Source organism: Telopea speciosissima, chromosome 1, assembly GCF_018873765.1.
Source record: "Telopea speciosissima isolate NSW1024214 ecotype Mountain lineage chromosome 1, Tspe_v1, whole genome shotgun sequence".
NCBI classification, from domain to species: domain Eukaryota; kingdom Viridiplantae; phylum Streptophyta; class Magnoliopsida; order Proteales; family Proteaceae; genus Telopea; species Telopea speciosissima.
In genome coordinates, this window is record NC_057916.1 from 78,305,996 (window position 1) to 78,331,984 (window position 25,989).

Sequence of the window (25,989 nt, forward strand, 5' to 3'; positions counted from 1 at the left end):
TTCGAATTCTCCTAAACGGATAAGAATGCGGATCGAATACGGATTTACGAATATCCATTTACATCCCTAGTTCAAAGGTCAGCAGCCTCAGCCAAATTGATTGTTGTAGTCTAGACCAAATCAAATCCTAATTGGTTTGGTCTTGGGTTGGCATTTTATAAAATTAATAGAAACCAAAATAAAACCGGACCGACCAATGCAAAAATCGACCTGATCCAGATAAAAAACTGAGACTAGAGTCACTAGACTAATGGTAAATTGATAAGAATTAAGAAACCCAAAAACTTGTTTTTTTTTTTGGGGGGGGGGGGGGGCATTAAGTTCCTTATGTATACATCATGCAAACCAGAAACGGACCACATCGAACCCAGACTGAAATCGAAAACTTTCTTGACGATTTGGTTTTAGATTGACACAATAGTAGACCGAAAGCAATTCACCCAATCAAAATCGGACCGAACTGCCCGATTGATGGACTACTTGGAAAACCTTCCCCGTCTTAGGTATGCAATTTTCAAAGGTGTGGTCGAGAAGCCATAGAATAGAAAGTAGGTAAAATGGGAAACAACACTGCTTTACATGGTTAGCAGTTACTATTTGAAGCAAGTACTTTACCGTTAAGTATTTTGAACTACCAACTAAAATCCCGCCAAACCCGCCTTCCATGTTTGGATCCGTTTGTGGTAAGAAAACCGAACTTGATCGAGTCATGTAAGAACGGCAACTTGTTCCTTGAAAGAAGAAAAAAATGGAGTTTCGATTGACAGTAAAACAAGTCTCTCTGGTCTTACTTTTTCTTTGTTTTCTTATTCTCAAATCCGTTATTGGAGTTGAGATCCTCTCGAAATCAAAGTTGGAAAGATGCGAAAAGGTTTCAGATTCCGACATATTGAATTGCAGTAAGAAGATAGTGGTAAACATGGCGGTTCCCAGTGGAACGGTGAGAGTTCTTCTGTGCTTTCATTTTGTTCTACTTCCCCAACTCCGGTATTAATGTTCTGTGGAATGAGGCCGACTATGGTCTCAGACTTGACACCAGATGTTGGAAACGGTTATTTATCAGTTTTTCTAATAAATAGGTTAATTTTCCCAAATTTTCATCAATGGGTGTTCTGATCAAATAGAGACTCCGATTTTGTCAAGTCTCGATCCTTGTGGTTTTCGCAAAATTCACTATTTCATAAAACTGGAATTTGTCATAACGGAACATAATGGTAGTGTGCGTGGGTATCTCTATGTTTCTGTGTTTGTAGTCTTTATTTATCTCTTACTACTTCGTTTAGTTATGGATGGATTCCATGAACTTCCTATTTTCAGAGTGGGGGAGAAGCTTCAATTGTTGCGGAACTAGTGGAGGTAGAGGACAACACAACCCAAAAGATGCATACAGTGCGAATACCACCTGTTGTGACGATCAACAAATCTGCTGCATATGCCCTGTACGAGTTAACATATATACGGGTATGAGAATATCTGGATTGCTAAAAACTATTCCAAGCCTAACAAATAAGACTACAAAAACTAGCGATTTTTATAAGTAAGATGTCCCTATACCAATGAAGACACAAAATGAAGTACATCCAGGTGAAAGACATTTAATTGAAAGAACTCAGCAGACAGATATAATATTGCTCCAATTAAGCTCTGGAAATAATTCCCACACAGAATCTTCTCCACGTGGTTGCATGGATAGAAAATGCAATAATAATGGAATTGATGGTCAAATGTTTAGTGTCCTAATGCAGGGATTTGTCTTCAGCTTGAGGCCCTCACTTAACTCCATATTGAGGTCTACAAGAGCTATGAAGCTTTTCAGGCTCCAATTGGGTTGGCGTCATAGACCTTTTTTGTGTTATTATCCACAGAAGATAAACCTCTTGTCTTTCATGTCTTGTCGTTATACATTTATGAGATACACTGATTGGGGGGGGGGGGGGAGGGATGGTGTTTGAAGATTTGTTATTCATATATTTATCTGTTTACTTTTAATGTTTATTTCTTTCTTCTTATTGCTAGGAATAGTGGATGATTAGTTGCTGTTAGATGCTTTATATTTCTTTCTTTTACAAGAAATATTTAGTTTTCTGGAGATTTCTATTTCCCGTCAGTAGTTTTTTTTCTTCCAATTATTTTGATTTTTGACAATTTCAGGATGTTCCATATAAACCTGTGGAATATTATGTTAAGACACGAAAATGTGAGCCAGATGCTGATGCTAGGGTTGTTCAAATATGTGAGAGGCAAGTTTTACATTTATCTGAAACGTAGTCTGTCTGATTGTGTTGTTGGATAACAAATAGTTTAACAATGTATTTCCTGTCTCCACTAGTCTAGCTTTGATCAGTAGAACAGTTTTTGAATTTCTGTTGCTCAAGAAAAGCCTGCTAATTTTATTTTCCCTTTTGCCCTGTGGCAAACCGCAAACCTACTATCCCTATTGAAAACATCCTATTCAATGCAGAGTTAATGGCTATTAGAACGTTAAACTATTTGGGTACCAAAGAAGAACGCAGGCAAATAAATGTGGTGGAAGAGGTGCATTAGTCAATATTTCCTTCCAATTAAACATTTATTAAAACCACTAGTTACCCAACTATGGGACTTATGGCTTACTAAATTTAAATATAGGGGTAGGGTATAACCTTTAAATGAATAAGCCAACCCAAAAAAATCTACAAGGTCTATTTTTTTCTTGCAATCCCCCTGTCATTCTTGTAACAATGAGTCAATTGTGCTCAACTTGCATACCATACCCCACAATCCATGTATTAGGTATGTGTAAACTGACATGCTTCACAAACAGTTAAGAGTTTCCTTTGGGTACCACTTTGTCCCTCACTGAGGAGTGATAATTGTGGATTATCCCTAACTGAAAGTGCTTGTCATCTTGTAATCATCAGTGTTTTCCATAGCTGCTGGCACAGTGCCATGGATATTGCCTTATTTTCTACGCTCAGTTTTGTTCTAACAGCTTGTTTTTCAGTGTTATATGCCACCATCGTCTCTACCACTGGATACACTAGGGAACATATGGATATTTAGCTCTCCAATATCATGGGGCTGTTAAAATCTTACTATCTATGATTTAAGTCTACAAACAAATTCATTTTTTAACCTGATTATCTGCATTCTAGGTCTTATGGTTTTCGTAATTTAAAACAGCATGATTTGAGTTTCATTTGTCACATTGAAAAAGGATAATATTGTCTTGCATATACCCTTTTTTTCTTAAAGAATGAGGTTACTCGCTTGATATTCTTGGTAACAGCAAACTTGCGCAACATCTCAGTGATAATAAAGTGGCATACGCCATGGTCTGATCTCCGCCATGTCTGATATCCCTCCTGCAGCCTGCCCGCCGGTTCCTCCCTCCCCTCCAAACCTCTCCTCCAACTTTTCTCCTTCCCTCCCTGCCTCCGGCATTAAGACCTAGAACTCCCTCTTCAGGCCTGCCCTCTCCTCTGCTAGGGAAGAACACCCTCTCCACTTCGTTCCCCCTTCCCTTGTTGGTGACCAATTAGTCGGCCTCTGTCCGTTGGGGCTTCTTGACTCTGAAATCTCCAAATCGTCGAACTGCTTGGTAGGTCATTTCCTTGGGAGCAGACCTCACTTCAATATTGTCAAGTCATCTCTATCTAAGCAATGGTTATCCCTTGGGACCATGGATACCTACCTTCTTGAAAATGGTGTATTTATTTTCAATTTCTCTGAAGAAGTTGATAAACTAAAAGCCCTTGAGGGTGGCCCTTGGCATGTGGGGAAAAATCCCATCTTTCTTCTTCAGTGGGATCACCTCTGCAACTAAACAAGGTTGATTTCCACTCCATCCCTCTATGGATCATGCTGCCTGGTCTTCCTCTCTACTTTTGGTGCGAAAAGGGTCTTAGCATCATCGGATCTGTCGTCAGCAAACTCCTTTACTCTGATAAAAGAATAAAAAAGATGGATAGGTCGTCGTTCGCTCGGATCTGTGTTCTTATCTCTGCTGATGCTCTCCCTTCATCCTCAGTCACTATCTTAGATGATGAAGGCTTCTCTTTCCAGCAGAAGATATTCTTCGAAAGATTTCCGCCCCAATGTGTTGTTTGCAAGGCTTTCGGACATCCCACCCAAGCTTGCAATCCCAAGACCACTGCTATTGTTGGGTGTGATGTAGACTCTTCTCACAAGTACCCTAATGCTGCTGTGAGTGAAGCCGAACCTAGCTGGGTTCGAAGAAGTTCCCTAGCCGTGGTCGGAGAAGAAGTTCTCACAAGTACCCTAGCTACGGTGAATGGCCTTGGCTCCTCTATCTACCCTTCGCCTCCTTTTCCAGCAGTCTCTGCTCACTGTGACCCTAGCTGTGGTCGGAGAAGAAGCCGTCAACGAAGATCTCGCCGCAAGGAGCTCCCGGCATCAAGCTCTCCGCATCGTCATCCTCCCTCTGGACCGTTGGTCCCCCTTCCAGCTGTTGCTAGTCCAAATCGATTCGCAATCCTCTAGTCTACCGACCTCTGTGACGGTGAAGCTTTCCCTTCCCTCGAGGAGCTGACCTCTAAGCCTACTCCCCCTAGCCAATTGACCTGTCACCATCCTCCTCCAGACTCCTTTGACCTTCTGCTTGTCGATCTGTCTCCCTCTCCCCCTTTGCTGACCTCACCAAGGCCGCTACCCTTGAACCTGGGGATCACCTCCTTTCTCAAAATGCAGGCTAAGTTGTTTTTGTCCCCACGACCCTCACTCACCCCAATTTTACCTACCCCTGCTGTGGGCCCCCCTATGGCTCCTTCTCCTTTGTCCATTCCCTCTTTGACCCGGCCCTCCACCCTCCCCTCTTTGGCAGACCCAGCTGGGTCTAATGGGCCAGTTCCCTCTTGCCTCTGCCCATTGCTCTAACTCTTCCCGCCTTACCCTCCTTGGTTTGGGTCTCAACTCCAATCTTGGTTTGAACCCCCCTAATTTTATCGAGGGGAAAGGACCACGTCTCGCAGACTTCATTCCCTATGTTGGTGAGATGCCGGAATTTTATTATGGGCTGAAGCTGTACATTCATCACATGAAGATTATTCCTTGTCTCTACAAAATTCGAGGTCAAGTTTTTTTCAAGCAGGGGAGAATTGATGCAGATAAGTCACATAATGGGCTTATTTTATTGGAAATAAGCCTTGGGTGGGGTTATGTATGTATTGGGCCTTTGATTCCATGTGTGTTCTTTGTAATGGGCCACTTTAATGGGCCTAAAATGTGGGTACAAGGAAGGCATACGGGATTAGGTTTAGTTGCTTATTTTCATATTTCCTAGGTTTATTTAAGAGTCTTTTCATATATCTAGGTAGTTAAGTGTCTTTTTATATTCCTGGGCAGATTTATTGTTTTCTTGTTTCTAGTTCCTAGGTTCTTGTTTATTATTCCTAGATGCATGGGGGGATGTTTTCTATGTAATGGGTTGGGAATACCAACAGTCCATTAATTACTCACATGTATCTAAGGGGTTTTTGGAACTCCTTCTTCCCCTATAAATTCAAATCGTGGAAGGCTGCTTTGGCATTCCAGAATTCATCAAAAAGAAAAAAAAAAGACTTAGTCTTCTTCTCTTTGAGAAATGCTTGTGAGTTTATCAAGTATGTGTTGGAGTTGTTAGAAGTTTTGTGATAAGGGTAGTTTGGGAACTAACCTCTTGTCTAGTTACCCTATTGTGCATTTTTTTTTTATTTTTTATTTTATCTTTCTTTACTTTTACCTCCCTAGGGAGGTGTATGCAATTTTCCTATTTCTATTAATGAAGTAAGGTGTGGAGAGAACACTCTCTCACACAAGATTGACCACCGAAATATCCTCTCTTCTTCTCCCTTGTCTTCTTCTTCCTCTCTTCTCTTCCTCTTCCTTCTTCAACCTCTTTTCCTTCTCTTACTTGCAGCTCTAACCTAAAAACCAACTTGGTATTAGAGCACACTAGGTTTGAGAGTCGTGTTCAGTTCCTTGTTCCTTTTTTTTTCTTCTCTTTAGAACCCTTGGGCATAAAGGGTTTCGAGGAGGAGTTTCCTATGTAAAGATTTGTTGAAAGAGTATGAAATAGGTTCCATATAACCTATTCAGATGTTTGAAGACACTACTTGAGTTGTATTGAAGCTCTTTTGAAGATTTGGTGAAAGCTTGTAGAGTAAAGGAAAGAAGACCTACCTACCAAGAGTCCTCTTTGGATCCACATCCTGAGTTTCATTCTCCTCAATCAAGTGACATTCCTTCCCCTTCATCGGATTTAGACCTTCCTATTGCTATTAGAAAAGGGAAAAGAGCTTGTACTAATCCTATAGCCCAGTTTGTTTCCTATGATGCTCTTTCTCCTGCAGGTCTTGCCTTTATTGCTGCTCTCTTTACTGCTTCTATTCCTAAGAATGTTACTGATGCTATGTTTGACCCAAAGTTGAGACAAGCTATGTCTGAGGAGATGATGGCACTTGAGAAGAATGACACTTGGCAATTGGCAGATCTTCCCAGGGGACGTGTCCCAGTTGGATGCAGATGGGTTTACACAATCAAGTATAAATCTGATGGTACTATTGAGAGATACAAAGCATGGTTAGTGGCCAAGGGGTATAGTCAAGTTTATGGAATTGACTACCAGGAGACATTTGCTCCTGTGGCTAAGCACAACTCTATAAGAGTTCTTTTATCATTGGCTGCCAATAAAGATTGGCCATTATATCAACTGGATGTGAAGAATGCCTTTCTTCATGGCGACTTGGAAGAGGAAGTGTACATGCAAACCCCACTAGGCTTCAAAATACCTTCAGCTGAAGGGAAAGTATGCCTCCTCAAGAAGGCATTATATGGCCTCAAACAGTCACCAAAGGCATGGTTTGAGCGCTTCCGGCAGGCTATTCTGAAGAATGGATATTCCCAGAGCCAAGCTGACCACACTCTCTTTACCAAGCGAGGCAATGGTACCATCACCGCCCTCATTGTCTATGTTGATGATATTGTCGTCACTGGAGATGATATGACTGAGATAGATAAACTGAAAACCTACTTGGCTCAACAGTTTGAAATCAAAGATCTGGGTCCCTTGAAGTTTTTCTTAGGAATTGAAGTATCAATGACCAAGAGAGGATTCAACAAATGTCAACGGAAGTTTGTTCTTGAGTTATTGACAGAGACAGGGATGTTAGGCTGCAAACAAACAAATTCTCCTACTGAGCAGAATCACAAACTAGGAGAAGATTGTGGTCCTTCTCTTGTTGATGCGCAAAAGTACCAAAGGCTAGTGGGGAAACTTATCTACCTCTGTATGACTTGCCCAGATATCTCTTATGCCGTGGGAGTGGTGAGCCCCTAAGAGTGGCCACTTGGATGCTGTGTGTCGCATTTTCAGATATTTAAAGTCTCCCCAGGGAAAGGACTGCTGTATGCAAGGCACAATCACTTGAAAGTGGAAGGTTTCACTGATGCCGATTGGGCTGGATCCATTACAGGCAGGAGATCTACCTTAGGCTATTGTACCTTTGTGGGAGGCAATTTGGTTACATGGAGAAGCAAAAAGCAGCATGTTGTAGCAAGATCCAGTGCAGAAGCAGTATTTAGAGCTATGGCTTATGGAGTGTGTGAACTCATATGGTTGAAAAGACTTGTTCAGGAACTGGGATTTGACACTAAAAGCCCTATGAGACTCTACTGTGATAACAAGGCAACCATCAGTATTGCCCACAATCCAGTGCAGCATGACAGGACCAAGCATATTGAAGTGGATCGATACTTTATCAAGGAAAAGATAAACACTGGCTGCATTTGCACTCGTTTTGTGAAGACTGGTGATCAATTGGCAGATATCTTCACCAAGGCTCTTACCTCTATTCAGTTTGGTACTCTCCTATGCAAGCTGGGAATGCATGACATTTATTCTCCAGCTTGAGGGGGAGTGTTGGAGTTGTTAGAAGTTTTATGATAAGGGTAGTTTGGGAACTAGCCTCTTGTCTAGTTGCCCTATTGTGTATTTGTTGAAATTATTTATCCACCTGTGTCCCCCTTTGGATAGTCCGCCGTGCTAGAGCTCCTGTTTGATATACATATTCTTTCCTCCCTTTCCTACAAGGTCGGCCTTTTAGAGGAAGCGGTTCCAATATAGTATCAGAGTAGGCAGGTGTCACGGTATCGAGTCCCCCTGGGAGCGGGTAGGTGTTGAAATTATTTATCCACCCGTGTCCCCCTTTGGATAGTCCGCCGTGCTAGAGCTCCTGTTTGATATACATATTGTTTCCTCCCTTTCCTACAAGGTCGGCCTTTTAGAGGAAGCGGTTCCAAAAGTAATTTCTATTTTTTACCTTTCTTTATTTTTACCTCCCTAGGGAGGTGTATGTAATTTTCCTATTTCTATTAATGAAGTAATATAGGTGTGGAGAGAACACTCTCACTCAAGATTGACCACCGAAATATCCTCTCTTCTTCCTCTCCTCTCTTCCTCTTCCTTCTTCAACCTCTTCACCTTCTCGTACTTGCAACTCTAATCTAAAAGCCAACTGTATGCTTAGGTGAGACTCCTACAGCGGGCCAAGGTGGGACTCCTATGGCTGGGCAACTAGTGGGACTCTAGTTTGCTAAATTTATCTTTTTTGTTTCGTCATCTTCAACCTCAAGCTTCCATCAACAAAGTTACAGTAGCACCTTTTGTTGCAGGTTAGCTTCAATCCAACCCCTTACAACTTCACCTTTTTGTAACTGTTCACATACCCAGTCCCTGTAGCATTCCTAATCTGGTCATTACAGAACCAGGATTAATTTTAAGAACTTGTCACTGATATTCCATTAGAACCAGCAGCCACCCACCCTAATCAACCCTAGCCTAATCAAACCAAGTTCAGATAAAAACCCTATTCTCTACCAGTTATCGATCTTGGCATGCTAGCCTTTTAGGTCTGCACCAAAGGGACCACTTATGTTGTTTTTCTAGAGCATCCATCTCACTGTCCATTGCCTTTTTCCACTTACGATCAGCCAATGCATCTGATACCTTAGAAGGAATTTTAACAGAGGAGACAGCTGCAAGGGAAATTTTCAAGGAAGAAGATAGAGCATGGTAAGAAACAAAACGCTTAATTGGATGACGAGTTCTTACCCCTTTTCTTACAGCGATAGGGAGATCATCAGAAGAGAGGATGGGAGCAGCACCCGATGAAGAAGAGAAAGGATGCTGATCACTCGTAGCAGCAGGAATAGTAGGGGTATCTGCAACATGGCATCACCGAGTATATACCTGGACAGGCTGAGGGTTGTAGAGATAGTAATAGAGGAATCCGATTGAGAAAAGAAAGATAAAATCATTTTTATTCACGCTTAAAGAATAGCCAATAGGAATGAAATTTAAAATCAGCTGGCTAGATATCATGGGATGGCAGAGATTGATGTATGAAACACTGTTATTGATAATTGTGTATACAACTCATTTGCACATCTATGAAACACTAATATTTATTAGATATTGTTTTTTTTTTCCCTTGAAGGCTTCAACAAAAATATAAATACAATATCATTTTGTCCTTTTGGGTTCTCATTTTGACTTGCTTTGTTGGTTACATAGCATGCATGAAGTAATTCCCCCACACTTTGTTACAGACAAATGAAATTGTTTGGTAATGACATTTATCTAATTGACAAGTGACATTTTTGTAACTATTCTATTTTGACATAAGTGATAATGGCATTTTTGTAATTTTGGGTTTTAAAAGTAATTATTGAGTGTAGTTACAGAAATGACTTTGTAAAAGGGCCTATCAAATGCTGTTCCTGATCTATTCTATTCCGGATTGTATTCCAGAACAAATATACCAAACTGTTAAGAGTTAAGTATTAAGGTTACTTTGGTCTTTGGGAACTAGTTTAGTTATTTATTGTCTTACATTGTATTTATCCTTTTTTACCTTTTACTTACCTAGGGAGTTGTATGTAATTCTATATGTTATGTTAGTGAAGTAATATAGATGTGGTAGAGATCATTTCTCTAACACAACATTCTTCCATCATCTCTCTTCTTCTCCAACCTTCTATTCTCATCTCTTTCTTTGTTCTCTCACAACCTTGAACTTCCAACTTGGTATCAGAGCACATAGAGGTGGATAGACACTTCATCAAGGAGAAGATTGACTCTAGCTACATATGCACCCCCTTTATAAGTAATGGTGATCAGTTGGCAGATATCTTTACAAAGGGACTCATTCATCATCAGTTCAGTACCCTGTTGTGCAAGTTGGGAATGTATGACATTTATTCTTCAGCTTGAGGGGGGAGTGTTAGAGTTATGTATTAAGGGTACTTTGGGAACTAGTTTTGTTACTTATTGTCTTGCTTTGTATTTATCCTTTTTTACCTTTTACCTCCCTAGGGAGTTGTATGTAATTCTATATGTTATGTTAGTGAAGTAATATAGGTGTGGTAGAGATCATTTCTCTAACACACAACATTCTATCCTCACCTCTCTTCTTCTTCTTCAACCTTCCATTCTCATCTCTTTCCTTGTTCTCTCACAATTTTTAACTTCCAACTCAAACGCTATTTTAATCCCACATTTATTAAATAATTTTGGTTATTAAGTGTTTAATTCCCTTTTTTCCCTATGCATGGTTTATTCTTATTGTTTTTCTCAATGTTTATTAATTATTAGGTTACGAGATGAAAATGGTCACATTATTGAGCATAGCCAGGTAACAATTTTTTTCATTTGTAATTTGTATATAATTTTTTTTTCTTCTTTTCTTGAAATATTCTTTATGCACTTAGTTTTAGTGGATGTTCATGTTACTTGTCCTTTAAAGATTAGGAAACATTTTCAAGATTATGCATTACAAATTATATCCTATATGGTTATTATTGCCATTGATTTGATTGGAAATCTATTGAAACTAAAGAATCTTTTTACTTTGTGTGTTGGTCTTGTTGTTCTGTGGCCTTTGGATAATTCACATAGAGTCATAGAGAATACAAATATATCTGATTGCGGGATGTATATTGAAAATTGGAAACCTTGAAATTCTACTACAGGTTTGACTAACATGCTCAACATGTCAGCCTTTAACTGTTAAGAAAATGTAAAAGCTATTTTAGCTGGGGGATAAGGTTTATGAACTAAAGGTATAAAGTGTACAATATATAACAAGACTCGAGAAAATGAGGTTTTTTAAGGAAATGATTGTCTTCGGGTATAAAAAAGTGAAATTTATCCTCCAGCTGCTACTGTGGGGGAGGTTGAAAAATTAAGTTTTCTACTAATGTTGGGAATCTGGAAATAGCACTATAAGAGGATGTTTGAGGTATATTAGCGATAGAAATTTCTCAAAATACCATAATAGGATATGACTTTTACTTGATTCTCTTATATCATATTGGATTCCTGCGATTTTGGTTTCATTTGATGATAGGAAACCATTCAACTTAGTGGGCCTTAGGGTCCATTGCATGGATTTTGTTCCTCCACTCTACTTTGTTGAGGCCATAATTGTGCTAATTCATGAGCATTCTTGTCAAATTCACCACTTCTCCCATGGCGACTTTGGGGCCTCACCATGGGCCTTTGAACATTTCCAATTTGTGTCATTTCACTTTCTTATTGGTGCATCATTAGTCTTGTTATACAAGCCAAGCCCATTTTGCAAAACATTGCTGAAATTTTTTCTGGTAGGTTTAATATGCCTTTTTTGGACCGTTGTGTTCATGTATGGATGCAACTGGATAAGCCCTATATCAGGTCTAATGTTTATATAGTTCTATATTGGGTTAAGTAGTTTTTGAATTGGTTGAGTGGTTTATTTGATCTGCTTTTGAAGTTGAACTTTAGGTAGTTGTTTCAGTTTATTTAATTACTGGCAGAAGGATACATGGGGATTTTAATGTGTCCGGTGATCAGTAAGGCTCTCTAGTAGCCTAGTTAGTATCCATAAAAAAGATTGGGGAGGGGGTGGGGTGGTAGGAAAACGGGAGAAAAAAACTCCAATAGAATAGCATCTGGATTCATGGTCACAGTGTATAAGTTGGTTCTCTCGAACTTTTTATTATGTTCTTCTTTATAGCTTCTATTCTATGTTTAATTTTCTGCAACTCCAATACATTTCCAAATAATAACCTTGTTTTCTCAGTCTTTCGACCCTCCGAAATCCTAATCTAATTATGACCTGAAATTCGCTTCACAATTCCTTGTATTATGGTGCGCTTCACAATCCCATGTATTGTGGTTCTTGTTTTAACACTGGCAGCTGCTGTTCTTTCTCCTGTTTGCTTCTAGCCAATTGTTTTGCTACGGTTTTTCTATACAAGCTTGAACTGGCATATGGAAAGCATTTATTGGGTAACAGAAAAACCTCTCTAGTGATACCCGTAACAGTTTCAGGTCTAAAACAACCAACAATAATGATGCATAAACAAATAGCGAAGAAGAAGAAAGAATCAAAAGTAGCAAAGGAGAGTGGTACTGATTGGAGAGAACGGTGGTAACTTCCAATCGGTAGTAGTATGTGTTTATTTATAAAAAGGATATCCAGTGATTACAACACTGCCCTTACTACTTAATGTAAGGGCAGTGTATGACAAGTATATCCTTGCAGTACAACACCTTAACTCTTAACAAGATCAAGCAAGCAAACAGGAAAATTTTTTCCCTAAAAAATGATGCCTGAAGAAAAATCACAGGCAAATATCTGACTTTGACTTAGACTTCTAAAAATATAATAAAGGCAGCTAAAACTAGAATAAACGAATATGGCACCCAAATAACATTAAAACTGTAAACTGAAATCCAAACCCAAAGAATTATATTGGGCTTTGGTAAAACTGTCTGATGTAGTTCAAGAGAACAAGATGGGCAGCAGCAAACCAGGCCATCAAACTGGACCAAGAATGGACTAATATTTGTAATTATGAGTGTCCAATGGGTTGTATGGGCCATGGGATTTATATTTTTAGGTTTACTTTCGCAATTGGCCAATTCTATAAGTCCAAATATTGGGGTTTTAGGTCCTATACGGGATTAAGTAGTTAGTTTCTATTTTCTATTCCTAGTCATTAAGTACATTAGGTTTCTATATTTTGGAGTTTATATTTTCCTTGTGAGATTCATTTAGTTTCTATTTTGTTTAATCTCTCCATTAGCTAAGGGGAGTTGCTATTTTTGTAACAAGGAAGTATTGTTAATAAAGGAGGGGCATTTTCTAGCCACCCACGATTTTGACAGAAACTACATATGCTTATGCATGTGTATGAATTGAGAGACTTCCAAGCTGTGAGAGACAGCCAAGGTGAGTGGCCTGTGTGAAGACTGGTGGGAGAGTTGGAAATGGTGTAAGGATCGATTCGAGACAGGAGAGGAGGGGAAAAGGTAGGAGGTGAGAAGAGGAGAAGAGGAGAAGAGAAGATGAGGAGAAGAAAAGAGAGGAAAAGAAGAGAGAAGAAGATGTGCAGCCAAAAGTTAGGGAGAGAAGATTCCTCTCCCCTATTTTAGTTACTAACATGAAGTGAGAATTACATACACCTCCGTAGGGAGGTAAAAGGTAAAAAAGTAAAATTACAACATAAGACAATAAGATACTAAACTAGTGCCCAAACTACTTGTTGAGATATGTAACCTGATAAGGGTATTTTTAGGTTTTTTATCTGTTTTGTTTACTTGTTTCCTAAGTTTACTTTTGAATATTATAAATAGAAGGCTTGGGATGGAGTTCGAAGCATCCAAGCTGGCGTTCTCTCAAGAGTTTTCTTCCATCTTCTCTTTTCTCCTCTCTAAAGTTACTGGTTATAAGTTGTAGGTTTTCTACATGGTATCAGAGCTAGGCAACAGTGACTGATTCTCTTCACCATTTGCAGTTTTGAGAATCGTTTAAGTTTCTGGGTTGAAGGAGAAAACCCTAGTTCATAAAAGAAGGAGAACTGGGGTTTTGTTTGTCAATCGAAGGAGTGTTCTTCTCGAGTGCTGTTGTTCTGGTTTCTTTCTTGCGATTACTGCTGCCCACAATCTGGTCTCTCGTAATATTGGTATTTGCGCTGATTTTCTCGGTGGGTTTCTTCCTGCCTCGATCATTGGTTTCGCCTCTGGTTCACGGTGGAGTTTCACGCTGGAGGTCAGTGATGAGTTCTTCTGATCGACATAGAAGCAGGTTTCCGCTGGCTTGGGGTGTTGAAAGATTTCTGCAATCTATTGCTATTGATGGATGTTGAATCGAGTGCCGCAGTTGAATTGTCTCCTGGTTCTCTTGGTTTGTCTCTTGATTCCTTTCCGCTGGTTCCACCTCTGTCTGCCGCTGCTATGGTTTATGGTATTTTCTAGTTCGAAGGATTGGTTGATGGCTACTACTGTTGATCTGAGTATCGAATAGCTGGCGTCGATTGCACCTGTTATGCAATCTCTTGGTTAAGTGTCGCAAGCTTCTTTTTGCCTCTGCTAATGTCATTGCTGGCCACTGATTTTGCTACTGATTCGAAGGAGATAGAAAGATCCTTCCTTCTTCGGTTTGCTATTGTTGGTGAGATCCCTTCTCTCTGGTTTTCTCTCCCATTTTTATCACCCTGGTGTTACAAGGTTACCGCCCTGCCCCACCGCTGGTTCTGGTTTTATGGAAGGCAGAAGATAAACTTTCCTTTGTAACTTTCTTTATCATTTTTATCTCCTACTTTATTTCCTAGTGTTGCCCCTCTGTCAACAAGTTTTACTCTTGGTTTCAGAAACCGTAAGGAAGAAAAACACAATTTTTTGGTATTTGCACACAAGGTCAACCCTTTAAAAGTATACAAAAGTAGTTCTTTCCTGAAGTTATTTCTGATTTGCCCCTATATTCTCTGAAATCCCTACTCTGTCCTTCCCTCTTGAATTTAATACCCATTATATCCTTGTTTTGTTACAATTTTCTTAATGGGTTTTTAAATTTACATTATTTACAAGATTGCCACTCTCCATAGCCATTGTTTGACCAGATTGCCACTCCTCCCTTAAATTTGGCCTTGCTTATGCATATATATGAATTTCACTTAAATTACGGTTCTGCCATTACCTCTTGCTATTGCCTATTGTATACTTGGATGGGTCCATCCCGAACAAAATTGGGTATTTTGACCCGGGCTCCACATCAATTGGAGGTTGCATGATTTAATTACAGAATTGCCATTGGGTATACATATAGGCCATATTATTGCTTTGGTGGGCCCTAGATCACATCAATTTGTTTTTTTGGCAAATTGGTACTTATATGACATTGAGGTTGGAGTTTGTTTTGAGGGGGAGATTGGAACTTATTGAGATGCTAGTTATATACCAAACTGCCATTACCCTTTTAATTCTGACATTTCTTCAAAATGCTTAAAGTATAGTTGCCCAGGTGGACCCCAAACACATGTGGGATTTATACTTCTTTGAAGGTTGGGACCTTGCATGGTGGTTGTTGGCTCCAGTAAGGGGAGGTTTGAAGGTTGGACCTTGCATGGTGTTTACGATGTTGATTATTGGCCGTTATTTGGTCACGTGTACTGCTACACGTGAGGGGGAGATTGGAATTGGATATTACTATTTGCATGCTCTGTACAAGTCATCAATTGGAGAGTCTTACCTTTCTCAAGACTATTTTAGTGAAGATTTTTTACTTTTGAAGGGAAACTCTGAAGTTGCTGCCCTTCATCTTTTAAGCATGATCTGGTGTTTTTGAAGATCGACAGGAAAATTCCAATTTGTGCGATTGAATTGATTCTTCCTTTGTTTGAAGATCGAGTCTTCTCTTATTAGAAATCAAGTTCCACAATTATTAGAGAACATCTGTCATCGTTACCTATCTACTGTTTTTGGATTGCGGTTGATGTTATCTATCATCCAGTGCTTGGGCTGATATTTCTACTGGTTTTATGATGGCTGATTGGAGTTTCCTCTGTGCTCACTGAAGTCTACAACTACTATTCAAGACTGGTGTTGAGTTTGATTTTCTATTCTTTTGGTCCAAGCTGGAGCCTTTCTTTTGATATCTGTATACTCCAGCTTGAGGGGGAGTGTCCCTATTGTGGTTGAGTCCATTATGGTTTCCTTTATTGTTTTATGTCTTTAATTGTTAGGAGTTAGGTGTATCCTTAGTTTTGTCAAGTTGGGCATGTGCGATATCTATGCACCAACTTGAGAGGGAGTGTTGAGATATGTAACCCGATAAGGGTATTTTGGGTTTTTAAAATCTGTTTTGTTTACTTGTTTCCCAAGTTTACTTTTGAATATCATAAATAGAAGGCTTGGGATGGAGTTCGAATCATCTAAGCTGGTGTTCTCTCAAGAGTCTTCTTCCATCTTCTCTTCTCTCTTTTCTCCTCTCTAAAGTTACTGGTTATAGGTCTTAGGTTTTCTACACTACCCTTAATACATAAACTCTAAAATAAATCAAGAAACAGTGTTTTGAGTAGCAATTAAATTTTAGATGGTATCAAATCTGAGAATACAAGAGCAGAATTGGAACTCTTCAATAAAACCAGATTAGTTGGTCTGAGTGTCTGACAAAGGTCAAATTCCGGTCAAAGGCTATTTTTAGGTTTCAGAACAACCTATCAAAAGATGAGGATAATCTGATGGCCAGATTTCCTCCACCGTAATTTTTGCCAAAAACACTCTTGCATATGAATTCAAAATCAGACTAGGAATTGCAAAAAATTCAGAGAAACACTTACTTGGTTTATGGAAAAGAAGATGAAGGAGAATGACAACAAAGAAAAAACACCCAGGCTTCTCACTGCAAGGTGGTTGGAAGGATCAAACACCAACCAACCTTGATCGAACACAAAATCGTTGATCAAACACAAGGTTCTTTACCCATGGAGAAGAGTAGCAGTTGCAGCAGCTTAATTTTACAAAATAAAAATCGTGGTTTAAGAAGCCCCCACAGTTTGCTTTTATTGACTAAAGAAGAGAAAGAGTTGGAGTTGGCTACCTAACCAACTCCAACAGTACATATCACTATCTCTTTAATGTCTACTAATAATGTCGACATTAAGAGGGATGTGGACCCAACTCTGAAATAAGTAAAAGAAAAGACTTAATTAAAGTAAACCAAATTGAACCATAACTTTACCAAAAAAAAAATTGAGCCACTGGTTCAATTGGACTGAACTAAAGACAAACATAAAAGAAACTAACTTGGAAACAGAATTTGAAAAGACTAAACAATCTAGGCTGCGCTAGGCTGGCCTTTCTTGTTCTTCCTCCTGTGGTAGTTCTTCAGATCTGAATCAATTCCTGTCCTAGTTTTGCTTTGATGGTTTCCACTTCCATTATTCTTCAATATTCTATTCTATTCACAATTATTGGACATCTCACAGTTATAATTTGCCATAAACATAAGGTTAGTCCATTTACAATAGTATATTTTTTTGATTCTTTTTCTTGATTTCTTTCACAGTACTCCTGTTTTTGTATGTTGCACTCAGTCTCCATTTTGTGTTCTCTGTGTATAGCCAATCTGTTGTCCTTGTGGGCCACAGCACCGTGTACCTTCTTCTTGTGGGAACGTCTGTAAGTGCTTAATATTGGTTATTTAACATTCTTTACTTTTCTTACCATCTCATTATTTGTTTATGGATCCTTAACTTTTTTTGGTTAGTTGATAAGCTGGTGAAGGGGAAGGCCAACACTGCACACTGTCTCCGATTTCCAGGTGATTGGTATGTTTACTAGTTTGCTAATTGGTTTTAACATTCTGATTAGCCAGGCTGTTGTATCTAGTGCTATAAGATGTCATAGTTGATTCGTTGTCTTTCTTTTGCGTTCAGAAATTCCATTTTCCCCCTGAATTACTGATAAGAATTTGGATTTGGATGGCCTAGATAGATTTGTAGTTCGAGCAAAAAGTTATATAGCATGCATAGAAACTTTATGGTCTGATAGTTGTGGAATCATATGATGCCTTATTTATAGTTATATCAGTAATTTTTATGTTTTTTGGTAATATAAATCATTTCCTTAAGTTTGCATTTTACAGCTCTTCATTGTGAAATTGTATATGATTTTTTTTTGGATGAATAAAAATTTAATTACGAAGAAAAAAGAGGGAATATACAAGCCCAAGGGCAAACAAGCCGAAACTAGGAACTAGTTAGGGCGCAAAATGGATGTAGGGAGACCCCAGGAGACAACAATGAGCCTGTTCCTTGGGGAATCCTTCACCTCCATAAGGGGGAGGGATCTAACTTTAGATGAAACATAAAAAAAGATGGCCTTCCAAATCATGTCGAAAGAGCGGGAGTTGGATGTCCTTCTTCTAAGGTTGCGTTCCATCCAAATGTGGGAGATAGTAGCACAAAAGGCAATCTTGCCAACCGAGTCGCAAATCGACTTCCCTCCGAATGCCATGTCGATCCAAATCCATTCCCTGCTGAGAGGAAGAGGAGTGCGCCGACCGGGCCAACAATGAATACGGGTCCAGATGGTGGAAGCAAAGGGGCAAGTGAAGAATATAGGTGACCGACATCTTCAGCCCCATTCCAACTGAGACAGCAGCTGGATGGGACCTGAATATGCCGATAAATAAGGAAGGCTTGGGTAGGAAGACAGCTTGCAAGGGCGGCCAAACGGTGAGGCTATGGCGAGGTATGTGGCCACGAAACCAAACAACTCTATGCCAAGGACAAGGGGTCCATCTATGTCTAACCAAGTCCCAAGCGGAGTGAGAGTTGAATCTGCCCGAGTGGGAGGGGAGCCACAAGATGGTGTCGCCTCTACCTCGATTCCCAGGGGGGATGGGAGGAAGGGAGCTCCAAAGGTCAGCGAGGGGGGGAGGGGAGGGGGGAGGGGACCAGGAGCCTCTGGAGATGATAGCAGCAACATGGGCAGATCTGTCCAATCCGGAGGAGTAGATATCTTGGGGGCTCACAATAGAAGAGAGGACACTAGAAGGGTGCCACTTGTCTAGCCAAAGTAAGGTGGTCGAACCATCATCAATCCTGTACGAAATGGCATCCCTGGCTAAATGCCTCACCTGGAGAATTCTGCGCCAAACTCATGAGGAGTCAGCCCCTGGGCTAACAGACCAAATAGAATCTCTACGAAGGGGCGCAACATACACCCAAGAAGTCCAGATGGTGGTTCTGTTGGTGAGGATCTTCCAAATGAGCTTGATGGATCCAGCAATGTTGACATCTTTTATTCTCCCGAGCCCGAGGCCTCCTTCAGATTTGGGGACACAAAGGAAAGCCCAGCTCATTAGATGAAGGAACCTAGCAGAGTCCACACCTTTCCAAAGGAAAGCACACATAATAGATTCAACCGCCTTGACGGTAGCCTTTGGAAGACCAAAAACACCACTCCAATAAATGTAGCAAGACTGGAGCACCGATTTGATGAGCTCGAGGCGATCTACATAGGATAAGAGCTTGGCTTTCCAAAGCTGCAACCTCTTGCGAAGGAGATCTAAGATGGGGGAGCAGTGGTGGGCTGAAAGTCTGGCAGGGATGAGGGGGAGGCCGAGGTAGCGTACTGGAAGGGTGCCAATTGTAAAGTCGGTGAGGGAGGAGAGGGAGGCTTTGGTGTTGTCAGGAACTCCAGCGAAGAAGATTTGGGACTTTAACAGGTTAATGCGGAGCCCCGAAAGGCCCTGAAAAAGGTGGAGGGAGGACATGATGGACTCAATGGAGAGAGGGTCAGCCTTGGAGAAGATCATAAGATCATCAGCGAAGGCAAGGTGAGTCAGGTTGGTAGGCTTACATTTAGGGATGGGGGAGATGAGGTGAAGGTCAGTTTTGGACTGGATGTTGCGAGAGAGAACCTTAAGGGACAGGCAAAAGAGAAAAGGAGAGAGGGGGCAACCTTGGCGGATACCAACAGAGGAAGGGAAAAAACCAACAGGACTGCCATTCAGAAGAACAGAGAAACAGGGGGTGGAGATGCAGGAGTGGATCCAGTCGACAAAAATTGGGGGGAAGGACATCTTGAGGAGGACTTGGGAGATGAAATCCCAACGGATGGAGTCAAAAGCCTTGTGGATGTCTATTTTTAAAAGAGCAGCCGGAGAGTGGGACTTGCGGTCGAAACCTCGGACAATTTCCTGGCAAAGGATGATATTATCCAAGATGCTTCTCCCAGTAATGAAGGTGGATTGGTTAGGGCTGACAAGGGAGTCAATGACAAGGCTGAGCCGGTTGGCATGAATTTTAGCAATGAATTTGTAAAGAAGATTACAAAGGGAGATGGATCTGAAGTCGGACATGGACGAAGCTCCCGAGGACTTGGGGATGAGACAGAGGAAGGTATGGTTGATGTTTTGGATCTTTTGAGGGTTGAAGAAGAAGCTCTTAATGACACTGATAAACTCGACACCGATGATGTCCCAACAAGTGGAAAAAAATCCCATGCTGAACCCATCGGGGCCTGTAGCTTTGCTAGCCTTATGGGAGCGAACAACGAAGGTGATATCAGAGTCAGAGGGGATGCAGCTGAGGGAGTTGAGGAGGTGGGGGGAGGAATTTGTTGATTAGGTCAACAGGAAGGGGGGAATGGGTGTAGGAGGGGGGGCAAAAGATACCAGTGAAGTAGTTCATAGCTTCAGTTTTGATGGCATCAATAGAGGAGAGGACCGAGCCATCAGAGGAGGTAAGAGAGAGGATGGAGTTGGAGTTGGAGTGGGCTTTTAGGGAGTGGTGGAAGAAGGCGGTGTTTGAGTCACCGAGCTCAAGCCATTTGATTCTGGATTTCTGTTTAAGAAAGCTTTCTTCTTGGGAGAGAGAGGAGGCAAGCTCGGAAGCAGCAAGGATTTCCTCCTCAGCAAGGGAAGAGTTGAGGGGGTCAGACTGAAGGCGAAGCTGGATGGAGGAGAGGGTGTCCCGACACGAGGAGACACGAGAAGAAATGTTGCTAAAAGTGGAGGAATTTCAGGCTTTGAAAGCCACCTTGACATTTTTGAGTTTTTTAGAGAAGGCAAGGAGAGGGGAGGAGAAGGAGTGGACTGGGATGTTCCAAGCCACTTGGACAGGGGGAAGAAAGCCAGGGTGGGAGGACTACATGTCAAAGAACTTGAAGGGTTTAGGGCCAAAAGAAAGGAAAGGAAGGACAAAGAGAGATATGGGGGAATGGTCAGAAAGACCAGGAAGGTCAGAGAAGGCATAAGAGGAAGGAAGGGAGTAAAGCCAAGTATCATTGACGAGGACTCTGTCAAGCTTGCAGGCAACTCTGTCAGTGCCAGAGAGCTTGTTGTGCTAGGAGAGATCAGCACCCGACCATCTGAGGTCGTTTAGCCCAGAGTCCTCCAGACAGGAGTTAAAAGCTGCAACTGCTTGGTGGAGAACCACCCAATTTTTCATGCCTATAGAGGACGACATTGAAGTCTCCTCCAATGCCCTAGGGAGAGGAACCAACAGAAGAAGAAATGGATCGGATGTCACCCTAGAGAGGAATCCTATCAGGGTGGCGGTTGAGGGCACAAACCATGGTGAAGAAGAAGAGATGGTTGTGAAGGTGATTTGAAATGCTGAGATGGAGAAATTAGGGGGAGGAGGAGGAGACCGAGATATGAAATTTGGTGGGATCCCATAGAACCCATATTCGGCCATAGGGGGAGTGGTCATAGTTGGAAAGGAAGGACCAAGAGGGGGCAAGAGAGTAGGCAATGCGAGACGAATTGTGCTTGAGCACTTTGGTTTCAAGGAGGCAGCAGAGGGGGGATTTGGAGGACTTGAGGCGGACACGGATTTCAGCTTGTTTGGCCGAAGCATTGAGCCCACAGACGTTCCAAATAGTCCAAGGGATCATGAGAGAGGGGGGAGGAGGGGGCAGCCAACCAGTGGAGGAACTAACTCTGGACCTCGGTGGAACACTACAGGGTCGGAGATGGTATTCTTTCATGGGAGGAAGCAAACCAGGGGAGAGGTGGGAGAGGGAGGACACAAGGACGAGATAGATCTAGTAGAACCGGTGAGGGGGCTGGGGCTGATTCGACTAGGTTCAGCCGGTTTGGTTTAAAGGGGAAAAATGGAGATAAGTGGGTTGGGGAGATGGGTAGTTGGGTCAGGTTAACAAAAGACGGTTTTAAGTGAGATGGGACAAGGGGAGAGGGGTTTGGTTGGGGAGGGCCACGTGGAAAGGTCAGAGGGGTTTTTTGGGGAACAGGGGACATCGTTGGGGGTAGGTAAGAGCTAGAAGTGGGGGGGCCTTGGACTGTAGCAGTGGAAGGGTTTTTGGTTTTGTTAGCAAAAGGGAAAGGGGAGCGAGGCAGGGGCGAAAGGTGATTTGTAGGGGGGTTTGCAAAGGTAAGTTGCAGATCTTCGTTGAGGATCTCCCAGGGCTCCTGGAGAGCTGGAGAGAGCGACATCACAATCGGCATCAGGATCGAGACTCATGAGAGCAACGAATCTGTTGTGGCCAGCATCAGGAGAGCAGCGTGGTAGGTGAGCATCGGGTAACTCGTCGTGGGAGGAAACCTCGTCAGGTTCTTGGAGACTTCTCCGACAGCGGTTCCTTTGTTTTTTCCGGCCACGAGAGGGGATTTTGGAGCCATCTGCTTCCGACGCCATGGAAGACATCGTTGGTAGTTCCACAACCGCAGTAGAGATGGAGTTGATCGAGTTGTCTCCAAGTGCAGCGACAGCAGAAGATGGGGCAAGCAGGGAGATCCCAGGATCGACTGAACCAACAGTAGGCATTACAACCGTAGACGTAGCAGGAGCTACAACCGTAGACGAAGCAGGAAGGAGATCTTCAGCGAAGGTCCTAACCTCGACCAGAGTCATAGGAGCAAGCTGGGAGGAGGTCGAGTTAGTCTTGGATGTGAGAGGACCTGGCACGCAGTTCTTTGAGGTGTGACCAAAGAGCTTGCAGACAGAGCAGTGGTGAGGCAGGCCTTCATAGAGAACATGCTGAGAGGAGTGGCCATCTTCTTCCTGGATGGTGACGAAATCAGGAGGAGGGTCCTCAGCACTTAGTTCGACGTAAATGCGAGAAAAGGAGAGGCGGTTCATGCTCTTGGTGCGCTCGTCGGAGAAGAGGGGGTTGCCGATGGTCGATCCGACGATGCTAAGACTAGAGGGGCACCAGTAATGGAAAGGAAGGCCTGGTAAGTTAATCCAAACAGGAATAGACTTGAGATCAATCCTGTTGAGGGAGGAACGATGGTCCCATTGCCGGAGATAAATCTGCTTCTTTCCAATCTGCCAGGGGCCACCTTCAAGCGCACGAGCTTTATCAGATTCGTCGGAGAATCTGAAGATGAAAATCCCACTGGATAACAAGTAGATGAAGACAGCGCCTGAAGCTCACCATTGTTTAAGAAGAGAGGACTTGACAACATGGTAAGGAGGACGGCTACCCAGGAAATGCCCCACAAGGCAGCACTACCATTTAGAAATTTCTTCTTCGAGTAATCCTTTGGGGTAGAACCCAACTTTGGAATCGTCAAGGGAGGTAGGTGGGACAAAATGGAGAGGGTGTCCGGCAAGGGTTGCAGAGGTGCTGCCGGAGAAGAGAGAGGTCCAAGGTTTAGCAGCAGAGGTAGGTTGGTCGACAACAGGGATGGATGGGGGGGAGTTGGGAGGTACGTGGGAGGAAGGGTCAGAGTGGGGAGCAGAGGGGCAGGAAGAGGGAGAAACATGCTTTAGGCTTTCGTGTCTTTGAGTGATGAAACATGCTTTACTTCCCTAGGAGTTTGGAGATTTAGGCTTTCGTGTCTTTGAGTGATGAAACATGCTTTACTCAGGGAATAGTATGCAGATATAGGGAGAAACAAAAAGGCTGTAGGTAAAAGGAAGTGAAAATTGGAGTTTCGTTGTCGCCTTCAGCTGATTGGTTGTTTCAGAAATGAAGTTATATTTCGGGATTGCCCGTCGGTAGAGAAAGAAAACGGTGGCAATGGTGAAAGATTTGAAGCTTATTTGAGCCTTCAGTGATTGTTTGCTTGGGAAGTAAATCAAATTTGGGGAACTGTTATTTGTTGAAATGATATAGCAGCAGACATTAGGATGAAGAAGTTGGGTGGCTGACTTGGGTGCAAAAGCTAAGATACATTTGACTGACTTGGAGATTCCCACTCTAGTATTCTTCTTGATAAGGTGGATAATGGGGCATATCTTTGGGGAGATGAGGGATGATTGGTTTGGAGATTTGATGAAAAAGGAAGATTTTCAAGGTTTTTCTATACTTGCCTTTTGGATCTGTTGCTACCTTGTTGGCAAAGGTTATATGGAAAGCCCAGCTGACCACCTTCTTGCAAGTTTGTCCTTTGATAAGTTTCTCACAGTAGATCATGTCATTTCAATCACAAGATAAGGAGGCTAGCTAACATGTTCTCACCTATTTTTATGGACTGCTCTTTTTCTTGAGGGATGTAGTTAGACTTTCTTTCCGTCTTTGAGGGTTCTTGTGTGTTGTCTTCCTGGAAAAGATGATTGATGTAATACCCCGCATGCATGTCATGATTATTTTATTCATATTTAGATGGAATTGGATATTTTTATACTTTTGTGAATATTTTATTAATATTTGTATTATGATGGGAATGCCCTACTGCTCTTTGGTATTATTTATATGGTGTTGTTATATTATTTAATGAGTCTTAGTGCTGCTGGAGCAGTGAATTGAAAGGAAATTAAGAAGAAACAGAGAAGTTGAGTCAACGGTGAGGGATCCATGATTATGTACTATAATACAGTGTATGTATGTTGTGTGAGGGAAGTATGGGTATGAATTGTATGATGTGATGTGTTTATTTAATGATGTTTGATTTATATATTGTTATATGAATGAATGCCATGGGAATGTTTAAAGTGTTTACTTGATAATATTTTGATGTTGTATGAAGTATGACATGAGATGTTTATATGAAATGATGATATGTGTATGGTTTATGATATGAAATCTGATATATGCCATGCAATGAAATATGTATGAGAATGATTTCGCATGTTATGCTAGGAGAAAGTAATGAATGATTATGAAATGAAATGGGTAATGAAGAGATGGAAGCAAATGAAAGAGAAGTATGTATGTATGTATGGTTAATGGTAACTTTGTAAAGCATCCCTGTGGCTACCGTCCCCTTTCCAGTAGGGGGTTATGCATTGGATGAGGGCCTTATGATGAGTAGGACCACGTCCGCCCCAGAGCTCCGGTCTCCTAGAACAAGGTGTAGATGTGGCCTACAATGAACTAGAGCTTGTCCTCCCCCAAGGCTACGGTGCTTGGACACATGGGAGTAGACATGTCTAGTATTATGTTTATAGATGAGGGTTCTTCCCCCAGGACTCTGGTGCCTGGATACATGGGTGTAGAGCCCGTCTATATTAGTATGATGCTTATAAGATGAGGGTTCCTTCCCTAGGGCTTAGGTGTCTGGATGCATGCGAGTAGAGCCTATCTAAATAGTATGATATGTATTAGATGAGGGTTCCTCCCCCAGGGCTCTGGTGCCTGGATACACGGGAGTAGAGCTCGTCTATAATGCTCACCGTATCATCCTCCCCAGGGCCGTAGTACCTAGGAATATGAGTAGAATAATGATGCAAGGTCGACTACTACCCTCAACAGATTGTGTATTACGGTAGTTCACTAAATGGCCAAGACCTGAGCTAACTAATTAAAAAATGAATTTCTATGGTTTGTCATTTATGTCTTTGTATCCATTATTGTATCCTTGAATGCTTTTGTGTATAGAATCATGTGTACGTTACTGGGCGTAAGCTCACCCTATATATGCTGATATTTTTCAGATGAGGAGGCTTGTACAACTTTAGTGTATGTGAGTTGAGACCCCAAGGTTAGGGCCCAAAAGATATTTTGTGATGTTAAGAACAGTTAGACTTTTTGAATTGTAAATAACACTTTGGTATGTGTGAACCAGACTTTTATATATGCATAAATGTAACTATTTTCCATCAGTGCATAAATTAATTCTTAAAATGTAACTTTTACATGTTTATTTGTGACCTTCTGGGTCGGCACTCACGAGAGCAGTGCTTTGAACCTTGTTTGGGTTTGGGGCGTTACAATTGATTATAAAAATGGAACTCTTGAAAAGTGCAGTTGAATTATGTAGAGAATTC

The 25,989-nt window shown here is 41.6% G+C and overlaps 1 protein-coding gene across 1 annotated transcript in view; it reads left to right on the forward strand.

Moving 5' to 3' along the window:
- The first annotated feature begins 701 nt into the window (after positions 1-701).
- Positions 702-25,989, forward strand: part of LOC122655143 (protein HAPLESS 2) — a 68,017-nt gene continuing 42,729 nt past the window's right edge. The window contains exons 1-6 of the mRNA XM_043849372.1: positions 702-940; positions 1,318-1,461; positions 2,152-2,240; positions 10,631-10,670; positions 17,425-17,482; positions 17,571-17,631. Coding sequence (XP_043705307.1) covers positions 749-940; positions 1,318-1,461; positions 2,152-2,240; positions 10,631-10,670; positions 17,425-17,482; positions 17,571-17,631 — 584 coding nt within the window. The 5' untranslated portion in view covers positions 702-748. The remainder of the gene's footprint in view (positions 941-1,317; positions 1,462-2,151; positions 2,241-10,630; positions 10,671-17,424; positions 17,483-17,570; positions 17,632-25,989) is intronic.